Below are 12776 nucleotides of genomic sequence, written 5' to 3' on the forward strand. Positions count from 1 at the left end.
GCGCACGAGCTCGCGATCAGGCAATCGATGAAGCGCTGTGATTGGTCGGCGCGAGGGTCACCATCCCATTACACCTGACTGACGAAAAATGCCGCTTAACCCGATTACGATCACTGGCGGTCGCGGGGGTGGCGCGGGGGAGGCGCGGGGGCGGGGGAAAGCGCGAGGTTCGTCTTTGCCTCGACAATGTAACTAAATATTAAAATTAAGTTTTTAAGCGGCAATAATAAAAATCGATCAACATCTAATCACAATGATTTTTTTATTTAACAAGAATTAATCTTGTTAACCCCAAAATTTCTATCTTCCCGTCAACTACCGAAAACCGTCGGGCGTTAACGTTTGGTAAAAAAAAAAGACAGACAAAAAAGAATAAAAAGAAATAAAAAAAAAACGCTCTTTGTGAAAGCGATATACTTCAAGATTCGATCGCGGCCGTACAACTCATGCGAATATGGCCCTCCTGAAAAGTAGGAAGCCTCGAGAGATCGCGAGATCAGCGAGACGAGGAGACGGCCTTTTCGCCTTTCCCTCCGTTCTATCTCGCAGCGAGGAAATGGAGAGGAAACTGATTGGAGCTGTTAACGTAAATACGCGAATGGATGTGCGCGATCGGAAATCGGGATTAGTGAATTGGCTCACTGTTTCTCCCTTATATCTCCCTACGGGAGATAGCGCTCTCTTTCCTTCCTTTCCCTTCCCTCCCTACTTCCTCGTCGTCCTTACTCTAGAAACTATCGTTTCGCCTTTCTGATCTTCGCCGCTCCATCTCGATATCTTCTTCGTTTCCCTCCCGCCGACCGCCTTCCGGCTCACCACCGACCAAATTGAGCGCTCGTACGCCCGTTCGATCTTGCATTTGGCCGGCAGTCTGTATCTCTGATTTGAGTGCCGGCAATTTTCGGACGGGCAACGAATCCGCTTTGCGCCGCCCGAAGCCCGGCCTCGCTGTGAATTAATCGTCGCCCGCGCTTGTCGCAGTAATTCGCAGCTCGAGGTTTGCCCTTCGCGCCTTCATTATTGACGAGATGTTACTACATTAACGCATCGCCCTTCCGTGGCAAAGAGAGCCCGCTTAATTATTCACGCTAATACGAGCGTGTACATTAATATAAATTTTCGATGTTGCGAGAAAAAAAAAAAAGGGGCCGAGAATTAACGGTTGCGCGTGCGATGGCCGTTATTAATTTATTACGCCTTTTGATTACGTACGCGCAATATTATTTCGGGGACGAGCGGCGCATATGAAGAGCACCCACGTTCAAAGAAAGTACGGAAAACGGATGACATTTGTCCGTCAATTAATATGAGGTTTTATAAATCTTATTTTTTTATTTTATTTTTTTTTTTTATTAATTATTCTGCTCTACCGTGAAAGAGGCGAAAGTAAATGGCGCTTCGTCCCGCGCGTTATCTCGCAATTATGAAATAGAAAAATGAGAGGACTGTTTGATGCGAAAGTCTCGTCACTGAGACTTGTAACGGATCACCTTTACGTCAGCGCGAAACGAGTGGCCCGGTTAGAGTGCATACAGGTAGGCGGCACGCGGGAGTACGCGCGTGTATGTACGTACGTGTGCTCACTATAAGCGAGTGCACACTCGATCCTTCTTCGATCGTTCGGCAAATGCTTTTTACGAAATTGGACTCGTCAATGGAATTGAATTAATGTATACCGGGAGAGAAAGAGAGAGAGAGAGAAATAAAGAGAGAGAGAACGAGAGAACGAGCGAGTTATACACGAAGATCGGTGGGATGGTCTTGTTGGCAGTCTTCTTAGATGTGATCGGCTCTCTCGGTCACCATCTAATCACCTGAGAGGACAAACGTTGTCGTCGATGTAAGGTGATACCTCCTCTTACGCGAATCGCGTTCCCTCTTATGCTTACAACTGCCTGTCGCTCGAATTTTATTTGCGAAAATAAACGATTGTTCTTGAAAAAAATAAAATTGTTGAACCGCGAAGGTTAGGCTACGTTTCAAATAAAATTACAGGATTATTTAATTAAATTTTCATGCCGGAAATATTTAATTTTACTCTAACCGACTTGTTCCGGAAAAATTTTATACTTGCAAGGACATGCACTGATAGCATTATTAATTTTCTGAGTTGAAATGTAATTGAGTCTGAAATTTAATTAATCACTTGTTCAATTTAATTAAACATATTATGAGCGACTTAATAAAGAAACGGCAGATATCAAATTTCCATTGCGATTCGTTTATTAAATTATGTTGAGGCAAGTTCGGAACTTGAGCTTACTATGCTAAGAGCCCGAGATCAAAAGGGAATCTCTATTATTATATAGCCGCTTTGCTAAAGAAGTGCTTTTGTCTAGTTTTAAGAGAAATCCCTCCCGCCGGGCGAATTTTATTTCGTTAATTTGCGAAAAGAATAGTTAAAATATACGGGCATCAAATTAATCAGCGTGCAATTAAATGCCAAAGAGCATTATTCGATTTATTGTTATTTAATATTTAAATCTAATTCTCGTTGAATTATCTTCTCAAATTCACCGAGGAAATCCTGCTTTTAATCCTGCTTGCAATTCCATCGATACTTTCAATCTCGTTCTCAGGAATTAATTATTTAAAGTTTGAGAGAACAATTTCGACTTCGCGCTTATTCCCCGATAAAGTCAAAATGTGCCGTCATTATCTCGAGTCCGGCTGGCAAGGTTTCTTTATTGTGCGATAGAAATCATTGTACGAGACACGCGCGGCTCCGAGTTCGCCCGCAAAACCACAGCCCGTACCCACGTCCTTTCGATAAGAAAGCCTTCGCGGCATAAGGTACACCATATGACAAGACAAAAACCACGTCCGTAAAAATTGAACGCGGGGTTTTGCTTCCTCTTCCGCGATTATAAACATTCTATCTATAAACACTTGCTATCTATAACTGTATCTTGTCGCTCGCGAATCGGAGACTTTATCACGTTACGGTATGAAATATTTTGCATAATACTGAAATAATTGAGATAATGAAGTAATTCGAGATAAACGTGCTTATAAAATCAACGCGCGTATTTCCGGACTCTCCTAATAAAAATTAATTAAATTTTATTAGGAAAGTACGGAAACAGTTTCATAAGTGTACTGCAATTCGAACGTATTTATAGCATTATTCGAACATTCTTCTGGCGCCTAAATAGGCGTCGTTTATACGCCTTGCATTCTTAATACGTTTTTTTTTTTTTTTATTACACGAGATTAGTTATTTTTATATTTATGTTTCCATCAAGAACAATTTTTTTTTTTTTTTTAGAAAAATGCGTTAAAAGATTTTTTTTTTTTTTTACTTTTATAATTCCTACGTTATTTTCTTCGCGGATTTTTCAATTTCTTTTTTTCTTTTCATACACCTCGCGGTACAAAGCGGTGCATGCAGATCGCGAAATACGAATGCATGTCGAGTCATCGAGCGGGGCGCATCCTCGAAGCACAGCGATCGAGACAAATTGTCGGCCCGAGCCGAACTCCTTTCTTTCCACGCGCGCATTAAGAATTGAAGCTTCCGTGCCTGCAGTTACCTAACGATCGTGATCTATTATTCAAACTGTCCCGTTCCTCGTCCACTGCCGCCAATCATCATCGCGTATTCCCTGTGATTCGCCCGCTCGTTTCCGCGTTCCCCGTATCGGAAAGGCCATTTACAATCTGTCGGAACCGAGATGTAATTGATCGCCGGCAAGAACCCCGTCCTCATTCCGCAGCCGATGTATTGTCGCGATATTATACGGCGCATACGAAAACGCGACAAAGGTTCCCTTTTATCAGCGGCCGAAGCTCGGCGCTCTTCGCGTAAAAAATTTATTAAAAATCCAGTCAACGCTAACGAAATTAAATTAAATTAAGTTTTAATTGCTCGTCAACTGCGTTCCGAGGTTAAACGTTTCCGCGCGATTTCTCATTTATTACGAACGAACTAACATTTGTAAGTAATATCCCTTGGGAGATAAGATAGTCCCGCAAATCGGGAAGATGCGTAATACTCACGGTTAACGTCGAGATGCTGCTGGATGATCTGCTCAGACGACCTTGATTCCAAGTTGATCGCGTCCGCCAGTTTCGCCGTTTCCTTATCACGCTGGTTCTGGTCCCACGGTGAGATACGTCGCGAAGGAGGGACGGACGGTACGGCGTTTCGTACATTACGCGTTATACAGTCCAATCGCGAGATAACCGGAGCTCCTCTTGGTCCAGACGGCGGCAGTCATTTCCATCGCGCGTTCTTCTCGCGACGACAAAAGCCTCGCCTCCGCGCGGTTTATAGAGATTTTCGACGAAAGTGCCGGTCTTTATCGGCGGCCGAGAGTCGCAGTCGGTGCCCTGAAAAGAAAGAGAGAGTACTGTACGAGGGTGAGAAGGGTGGGCGCGAGATCGACAAAGCGATCTCTATCTCGAAACTCAGCCGGGCGATCTCGATAGAGCGTCCCCTTTTTTTGCAAAAGATACTCGGTTATGAATACAGATAAATTTAATTAAATGCTAATCGACATTGAAAAACTCTAGCCGCGTTTTGCATAATTTTAATTAATACCGGAGACGTCGTCGCCCGATGGCGTTCTCATCTGTGACTCTTCCAGTCTTATCGGAGACTTTTCGGGCTTTAATAAGTTAGACTCGCCGTCCTTTCAGCCGTCGATACAAGAAACGTTTCTTAACGTCCTATCGTAAATTTCTTTTTTTCTTTTTTTTTAATTAAATGCCGGCGCTTAATCGTTACACATTGCAGCAGAATTATCTCGCAATTAATCATTTACTTTTTTTTTCTAAACGGTTGCGTTTAAATCGTCGCTAGGGCACAGCTTCCCAAGGCGTAATTCTGCCTTCGGCTAGATGGAAAAATCAGAACGGTGGCGCCGAAAATGTCTTCATCTTCGGAGCGTAGCGCCGATAAAGGCGGGTAGATGATGGGGTTATAAACTCCCGGCGTATAGTCCGCGACTGTACGAGTAAAATGGCCGATCGTCCCATCGAAGGGGTAGCCACCCCGAACGTGGAGTCTCTCACGCGGGGGTTAAAGGCGAGAGGAGTCTAGCGATCGTAAAAGCATCCCCGGACGTGGCGTGGATACCCTTCTCCGCCCGCGACGAGCTTCTCGAGCTCGTCGATAAATACTTTCGTCCCGTCAGATATTCAGAGGTCCGGCGAGACGGTTGGTCAAGCTTGAAAAGACCGTCGGGTAGTAAAGGCATCGGTATCGCGGCAGAAATAACGACGTGCCCCCGGACACGCGAGATTCGTCCCGGCTAATTCGACCGGCTTCGCCGAAAGCGGAAAAGCCGGCGAAACAAAGGCTGGAAGAAGACCCCCCGCGCCGGTCTGTTGAGCTTTATTCCGCCGGTTACACGGCGATCCGGACCGCGATATTACGTCGCATCGGCAACTTATACGTCTCGTACCGCCCGGTCTCCCCTCCCCCTCCCCTTTTTTCGCAGATTGATATTGAAAAAGGACGCGCGGGTGAAACGCTATACGCGCCACGAAGGCGAGCCATTTCTTTCTGGCAGTAAAGAATACATCGCTTACATTTCCGCGTTATAAATTTTCGGATGCTAAAGCGTCCGGTGCACATGTCAGACGCCCGCGCAAATTGAGCGCGGCTGGATGATAAATATCCCACGACTTTATGACTTGTCAAAACGTCACGAGCCGTTATATATATTGTAGTATATATATATAAAAGAAAAAAAAAAGAGCTAATTCGCAAAGTGGATTTTGATCCTTCCGGACGGGCGCAAATCATTCTCTCTCTTTTCTTTTTTTTTTTCCATCAAAAATAAATTTTTAGACGGCGAGAACTGTCGAGGCTGCGTTCAGTTTTATAATTTTGCCGGCGGGGGAACGGACTTTTATGACTGTTTCTGTCCATTTGAAGGCTAACAATCTGCGACTCTGTTTTAGGAGGGCGACTTAACGAAACGATAAAACGCCGGCCGGAGTTGTGAGAAAGTTCCGCGAAGTACTTCGCGTCAACTTCCGCCTTGTCTCGTTCGCGATATAACGGCCCGTTTTAAAGAAGTCATTTTTATTTATCACGCCGTTCCTGCGCGCGTATGTATTTCGCCGGGAAGCCGACTCGCGCGATCGGTAGACGAAGACGAAAGGAAATTGTTATCGCTACGCGACACGGGGCGCCTCGCGTATTAGGGTAGAAGCTTTCCGAAATTTTTCGGGAACTTCGGTCGCTGTACCGATTCAATTTGCCTAATGAAGAACGTGGGGAGGGACGATGAGATGTCATAAAGCGCGACGATGATTCACTCTTTACAAATTGATTTTTTTCGTACTGCATTCTTTTACTTTTCTTACGTACATGCACGAATCAGATTGATATTTCTCGGTACGCAAAACAGATCCGCGGTTTATCGAGCAAGACAGTTTTCCCCGTACAACTTACGCGGCTTTTAACATTGAAATTTCCTTTTCGTTCATTTTGTTAATCTGCGCGGGAAGTGTCTAACAGCTAGTTAAAAAATAATTTAATTATTTAAACTGTTAAGCTTACCTGATGCTTCAGAATAATAAGCCGCGCCGTTCCTTTTGTTAACAGAATTCCATACGCCACAACTTGTCGCTGCACAGCAGGTTCATGCGAGTCCAGAACGAGGGGACCGGCAAGAGCTCCTGGTGGATGATCAATCGCGACGCCAAGCCGGGCAAGTCCGCCCGTCGCAGGTAAGTTAGGTCAAACTCTCTTGCCGCCCGCGCGGCGCCAAGAGTGCCATCTGTATCGCATTTGTTTGCGCGCAGGGCTACCACCATGGAGAGCAACGGGAGCCTGGAGAAACGGCGCGGTCGCACGAAGAAGCTCGTCGACGCCCTGAGGAACGGCGGACCACTGCCCGAGCCCACGTCCAGTCCCAGCAGCAGCGTCGGCGAAGGCTTAGACCTGTTTCCGGACAGCCCGCTGCAGCCCGGCGGCGGCTTCCAGCTCTCCGAGTTTCGGTAAGATTGATCTCGACACTGGTTTGAAAACGACGTGCGAAAATCGCGGCGCGCAACGATACGCGACTGATGCACTCGAATTCGAAAGAGTTTAGATTAAAATTAATTATTCTTTTTAAGTCCCCGCGCCTCAAGTAATGCCTCTTCCTGCGGCCGACTGAGTCCTATCCCGTCGGTTCTCGCGGAAACAGAGTGGACATCGACCTACGCGTCTTCTTACAGCCCGGAGCAGTTAGGTACGTATTGAGTCACAATCTCGCAGACTTCACATTTGACCCGTTCTATTGAGCAGCATATGTATATATAATTCGTAAATTAATTTAATTTATTTAAATATAGTTTACTAAAATTGTTTAGAAGAGAAAACTCAGTAGCGACAGCAATTCTAATCAAAGTTAATTTTGTTTTATTATTAATTTGTCGTCCCGGCATGACGATTAAAGTAATGCTTTACGTTCGATTTTAGCTGACACGATTCTAGCGGGCAACCTAGCGGAGACGATGAAACTGGAGTCTTACCAGATGTACCAGACGTCACCGTCGGCAAGTCACCAGCAACAAACGTGTCCGCCTCCGCCTTACTACGAAACGCAGTACCAGAGGAACAACGGCCTACGAAATCCATCATCCGCATCCTACGGCCTGCCTCCGACTCCGCAAGCGGTCAATCCGCAAAGATGCCCGAGCCACGGGTTGCAGTCGTGCGCCTGTCAGATGGTGAGTTCGGGCGATTTTCGGTTTTCGCTCGAGAACACCAGAACTCCTCGACAAAGGAGGACGTCGGCGTTTTTATGTTGCGCATGTTCGGCCTGGCAATGTTGCAAAATCAATAAGGATCGCGATGTATGTTTTACACGCCGCACACAGAGACACGTACAAAAGGGTCAGCGTTTTTGAGAAAGAATGATCTGGAAGGAAAAGGCACCGTTAATCCGCGACGGTCGTGTCCGATCGATAGATATCATTTCTTGAAATAAATTATTTCTCGATTAATTAAAAATACGACTCGGTCGAAAAATGATTACTGTAGGTGCCGCGCGGAGTTCTTTTCTTCATGGAAATTGAGCTCGTTATTTTCCACGACGTTGATATTTTTATAACAATATTTTTGTTGTCTTGTGCGAAAAGATTTGCGATAGTGCGATGGGAACTTATTTACATTTTATTATTGAAACTGGCTTAAAAAAGCATCATACGCTTATGGAACTGTATTGGAGCGTATTTTCGATCACGGTACAAATTCAAACAATAGTCAGGAGAAATTCAAAACGATTTGCTTAATTTATCTATTATCACGAGATCAAACTTATTAAGATTAAATTATACTTCTATTTATATTATTAATTGTAATTATATATATATAATTTTTCTTATTTTAAACAAAAATTGAAATTATAATTTTCTGAGATATGTTACGTCATTCACAAATTATTACAGAGGTATAAAAATTATAGAAAGCTCCAATTTATATACTGAGAGGTAGATATGGCATTTGCCGCGACGAAGGCGGTTAGCGTATGACACTTTTGTGATATGCGTCGATCCTCGCACGAAATTCATAGTTAATATACCGCGAAGCGCCGGTCGCTGCGAACCACCGAAGGAGAGAACAGTCCCACTACCTCCCCCGTCTTCTCGATCATCACCTTTTAGGCCCGGTCCAGAGGGTAATGATCGAGAAGGTGGAGGAAGAAGTAGTAGTCTGTCTCTCAATGTACGAAAAAAAAATATAAGTAGTGTGAAATATGTCCACGCTTCATTTTTAAATAATTATCAACGTTTATATTTATATATAATTAATTAATTATTATAAGAAATTGCATGCAGTGCGAGTTATTACCTTTGTCTTCATCGCATGTGTTCTTTTTGTAAATTCCGAAATTAGAGCCTGAACCCCGGCATGTCACCGTCCGGCATGTCGCCGTCGTATCAACACAGCGAGTCCAGTCCTACGACATTGGGTAACAATCAACAGCAAACGTTGCAATACATGATTCAGACGCAACAGCGTCAACAACAGCAGCAGCAGCAACAGCAGCAACAACAGCAACAGCAGCCACCGCAGCATCCGCCGCCGCATCAGACGGCCCAGAGCGGACCTGCTGGTCCTAGTCCACCCAATACACCGACGCCCGCCACGGCTAGCACTATGATGGGCCAACTGATGGGCGCGCTCAACCATTCCGCTCTCGACGACCTTAACATTAACATCGAGTCGATGCACGGCGGCTTTGACTGCAATGTCGAGGAGGTGAGTTTGACCGAGCTCCGTCTACCACCACTGAACTCATCGCGACTGAGCTTTGCTACTAAATGTCATTGCTAAGTAATTTAAATTAAAAATATTTTGCGCCTCGCGCGACGATTTTTTTATTATATTAAATATAATATAATTTTTTTTTAAACGTAACAAAGTATAAGCAAGAATAATTTTTTAGTCGATTACTTGATAATTTGCATTAATAAAAAAAAAAAAATTTATTTTTGGAATACTTATCAAATTTAATTATAGTAACACTCACTCGCGTTGCCGACGCAGAAGCGGCTGAACCGAAAGAGTACAAGCTCGATACGTTAATTGCAGGTAATCAGGCACGAGCTGTCGCTGGGCGGCACGCTGGACTTCAACTTTCAGCAGGGTGTGATGGGCACAGTGCAGGTCAGCGATGGGAACGTCGTCGGGCAGAACGGCGGCGTCGTCTCCCAGAACACGGGCGTCGTTATCGGCACGACGACTGGCAACGCACCGGGCGTCTACGTAAGCACGAATGCGGCAACTCCCGCCGCGACCCCCTCGTGGGTTCACTAGCAGTTAACCCCCCTGCCCTCGACACCCCCGTCGTCCTTGCCGATGCCGCACTTGTCCGACGGATCGCTGAATAACTTCTACGGGACGACCGAAGGGCAGTTCATCGGTGAGTCTTTTAAATTTCATTCATTAGCTTACAGAGAATCGCTGTTACCGAATATCGAATCGGACATCCGGTATCTCATTCGAATCAAAGCTTTTACTTAGCAAATATATCTTTTAGCAACAGACTCTGAACAAATTGCGAACTCGACAGTAGTTCGATTAGTTCTAAAGAAAATTTAATTTGCGTCAGAGTCTGCGCAAGATCGATTATCTGTGACAGGTTTTCTAAAAATCTTAGCTTTTGTATTTCATCGCCGGCTTCTTAAAGCTGACGAATTGATAATAATGCAACAGAACTCGCGATTACATTGTTACAATAGCAATGTATAATTACCGTACAATATTATAATAAATATTTCACGCTAAGGCGAAACGAGTAGCGAACGATTCCGTAATTTGTTTCGGCTCTCGCGAACAAAGGAGAAATAATTTTTAGGTAACAGTCTCACCCGAATGCATTACGTAATCGCGATGATAAAGAAACGGTGCAAATCTCTGTCGTCCATCTGCTAAACGTTTGAGTCCGCGAGTCGATGTATCATTTTCGCGCGGCTGATTAATTATCCGGAAGTTCGTTCTGGAATCTCTCGCGAAACTCTCTTTCCCGTTCCTGATCACGGAGCTGCGAACGGAGGAAGATATCCGGCGGACCCGGCGGGAGAGAATCGAGAGCCGAGGGGAGGTCATTGATTGCCTCTTCGTGCACGCAAAATAATATTTGCATACTCGTGTCATAACAGTGCTCAGCCGTACGGTATTTAATAAATCGCTTCGACGTTTTGTGCCTCCGTCCTCTGACCCCTCTCGACCCCTCGACCCCGGCCTTTCGCGTTTCGTACGTGCCGACACATTCATATAGCGGCGGACCCGTGTTTCAACGATGTTTTGTGCGAAATCGCTATTGACTTGGATGCGAGAACAATTACATCGCCGCGGGCCGCAAATTTTACAGACAGCCTTAACACAATATTGCTGATCGCGATCGCGCGAAAACAGTCGCGTTCTGTTTAAACGAAGGAGCGAAGGGAGCAATTATGCGCGGAAAAAATACTGAAGAGGAAAGACCCGCTTTTCCACCCCTTCCTCCCCCCCGCGAAGGAGAATGGCTTGTAACGCTTGGCGTTTAGAAAATCGTTGCAAAAAAAAAACTGTACGGAGGTTTCGCCAGGAGGTATTACGTCAATTCTTTTTTTCACGCCGAGCTCTCCTTCTTTCTCACTCTTTTGATAATGAAAAAAAAAAAAGAAGAAGAAAAAAAAAGTGGTGGAAATATAACGTAATTTCTCGGAGAGAAATCATTTTGTTGTCAGCGTATCGCGACAAAGCGACTAAAGTAACTGCTGCTTCACCGCCCGCGCCGTTTAATCTTCGATACGAGTACAAACGTGCGATGTAATTACAGCTTTATCGTACCATCTCGGTGTCCTCGTCGCGGCCGTCATTGTCGCTTTAACGTTAACGAGGATAAAAATGTCGCGCGAGTACACGGCTAAATGCTCGACGATATTAATCACACGCTGGTAATCGCGTTCCGGCGTGCGCCTTCCGGTGGGCACTCGCAGCCAGATGGACGTTCGCTTCCTGCGCTTCGCGCAATTGCTTGATTGACGCGCGGCAACATTTTTCTTTTCTGGAGCGATACGGTAGGAAACGCCGAGATCGAAGCGTAATCGCTCACGACTCGCTCGCCAACCCGGCTTTTTAATTGTAAAGCACGAAGCCGTAAAATTTAATAAGCGAGAACCGATCGAATGCTCGTGAAGTTGACAAAAATAGAATCAACTGCATTGAGAAAAGGAAATGTTTTTTAATTAATTATAAATTTTATTTTACTTTATTTTATTTTTTTTGGATTTAATTACGAATTTTATTATTATTTAAATTTAATTATAAATATAATCGAGTCGATCATATTTATCGTTAGAGATACAAAATTAAGCTTGGGGTTCAGAAGTAATATTATATAGGCAGTTTTCTCTGAGTGTGGCGTGGAAAAAGCAAATTACTAAAATTACTGAAACGAATTGAATATAAATTGAGCATCGGTTCGCTACTCGCTCTCGTTTTCGCTCGTCGGCGGCCTCCGGTTTCGCTTTCGTCGTCTTTCCGCCGAGCTTTCGTCGAGCTTTTGTCGTCTTGCCGCGTTGACGCCGAGCGGTGAGGTCGACGGCGAGGAAAAATGACCGGGACGTTTGGCCGCGCGGGCGGCACATATTTTTTTTTTTTTTTTAACCTTTCCGGGACAACCTCTTTTGGCGATTGCACTCACATGACAGCCTACTTTGTTGTCCCTACGGGCGCGGATATTATTTACATGGCGGAATATCGGCCCGGGAGAGATATTAGCTTTCAGAAAAATATTTTTCAGAGCGGTGAACGCGCGCGAGCGACGAAAAAATACTCGCCCCCGGGCTTACGCCCCAGTATATTAACGCCCCCGGCCGTTCCAGTAGTTTGTTGTGCGTATGAAACCGGTATGCACACCGATCTCCGTTAGTTCCGAGGGGGCGAGCAGGGGGGCGGGAGATCAATGTCTTTTTGTTTCGTTTCTCTTCTTTCCTCGTTTTTTTTTGGTCTTTCTCTCTCTCTCTCAAACTCTTTCTCTCTTTCGACTGTATATCCATTTACCGTCTGGCGGAAAGGGCATAAATTCGAGAGTTCGGATAAAACTGATACCGCCGAGCGAAGCGCAACGCGACGCGTAAGAAACGCGCTCCGAGGCACGGACGTTTCAACGTGAGTTGCGGTGACGAGGAAAATTCCGCGGTAATTCTTCGCGCGGCCGCGGAAAAATTTCCCCTCCCTTCTCTCTTGCCGCTTGAGAAAACATTTCCCATCATTCTCGCGGACTGAACCTCCTCTTAGGGCCGCGGGCGTGAGAGTGAGTTTATTGAGCCGGGATTTCATG

The 12776-nt window shown here is 45.2% G+C and overlaps 1 protein-coding gene across 1 annotated transcript in view; it reads left to right on the top strand.

The window, feature by feature from the left end:
• Foxo (forkhead box, sub-group O) overlaps positions 1-12776 on the top strand; it is a 143632-nt gene that overhangs the window by 92933 nt on the left and 37923 nt on the right. The window contains exons 2-7 of the mRNA XM_070659300.1: positions 6560-6684; positions 6760-6954; positions 7075-7190; positions 7421-7671; positions 8840-9205; positions 9539-9869. Of these exons, the coding sequence (XP_070515401.1) occupies positions 6560-6684; positions 6760-6954; positions 7075-7190; positions 7421-7671; positions 8840-9205; positions 9539-9763 (1278 nt within the window). The 3' untranslated portion in view covers positions 9764-9869. The remainder of the gene's footprint in view (positions 1-6559; positions 6685-6759; positions 6955-7074; positions 7191-7420; positions 7672-8839; positions 9206-9538; positions 9870-12776) is intronic.

The sequence above is a fragment of the Cardiocondyla obscurior genome, linkage group LG07, assembly GCF_019399895.1.
Source record: "Cardiocondyla obscurior isolate alpha-2009 linkage group LG07, Cobs3.1, whole genome shotgun sequence".
NCBI classification, from domain to species: domain Eukaryota; kingdom Metazoa; phylum Arthropoda; class Insecta; order Hymenoptera; family Formicidae; genus Cardiocondyla; species Cardiocondyla obscurior.